At 35.5% G+C, this 1,031-nt stretch overlaps 1 protein-coding gene across 1 annotated transcript in view; it reads right to left on the reverse strand.

Annotated features, from left to right (window-relative positions):
* Positions 1–1,025, reverse strand: part of LOC107621462 (type I inositol polyphosphate 5-phosphatase 8) — a 6,757-nt gene extending 5,732 nt beyond the window's left edge. The window contains exons 1-2 of the mRNA XM_016323481.2: positions 997–1,025; positions 245–889 (exon numbers count right to left, since the gene is read on the reverse strand). Coding sequence (XP_016178967.2) covers positions 245–570 — 326 coding nt within the window. The 5' untranslated portion in view covers positions 571–889; positions 997–1,025. The remainder of the gene's footprint in view (positions 1–244; positions 890–996) is intronic.

The following is a 1,031-nucleotide window of genomic DNA, read 5'->3' on the forward strand; positions in this document are numbered from 1 at the left end:
GAAATGAGCATTTCAGTCATTCATGTTATATGAAAATTGACTTTGTCAACCCCACAATACAAGATAATTAAATAGTTAAGATATCTTTGTCTATAATTTAACATGCCAAAAACATGCATTCAATTATTGAATATGCCAATGAACTACCAAATCCTATCATTTTCACACAACAATATTAACAAGCATAATATATAATAATCAATAACAAAAATAGATTAAGGTAGAGAGAAATAATTAAACTTACTCATGGCCTAAGATGGTAAGAGGATGATGGTGATTATTAATATCATAATCATCTTTTGTTGTGTTTCTAGGAAAACATGTCCTCCTAAAAATCTCAGCTACCTGGTGGTTCCTCCTCCCTTCATCACCCTTCTTCTCCCCGGACGCCAAGTGAGCCGCCACGAAACAGAGGCTCGTCCCTTCGATCGACATGCTAACCGCCACAGATCCCTTGTTCCCCAAGTATCCCATCACCCCACATGCCACCGAGCACACTCTCACGTTTGAAACGCGCCACTTTTGCAACACTTTTCGGTTCATCCAAACGCTTATGAACACTCCAACCATCTTTTTGCTCGCAACGAGTGCATACTCGTTGCTATAGTTATTTCCTCTTCTGTTAATCCTACAACACTCTTTATTCGAATCGTTCTGTAATGAATTATTATTGTTATTATTGTCATCCACATTACTGTGGTTGCAATAATAATAATAATAATTGTCACATGACGACGGTGAAAGAGGTGTTGAATTTGGACATGAGGAACATAATTCACAAGTTTTGTTGTTTAGAGTTTTTGCAATGAGGTTGTTCCATCTTGTTGCAACTGCTTGGTCCTCTGCTCCTATCACATTTAGGGTCTTCAATGGTACAATCTCTTGAAACCTGATGAAAATTGAAATTAGATATAACAAATTAATGATTTCATATATAATAATACTATAAAGAAGTAATTAATTAAATAAAGATCCAGAGTAATTATTAAAATATACCCAAGAACATAAATATCGGCGGCATCCTTGAGATT

This window comes from Arachis ipaensis, chromosome B10 (assembly GCF_000816755.2).
Source record: "Arachis ipaensis cultivar K30076 chromosome B10, Araip1.1, whole genome shotgun sequence".
NCBI classification, from domain to species: Eukaryota; Viridiplantae; Streptophyta; class Magnoliopsida; order Fabales; family Fabaceae; genus Arachis; species Arachis ipaensis.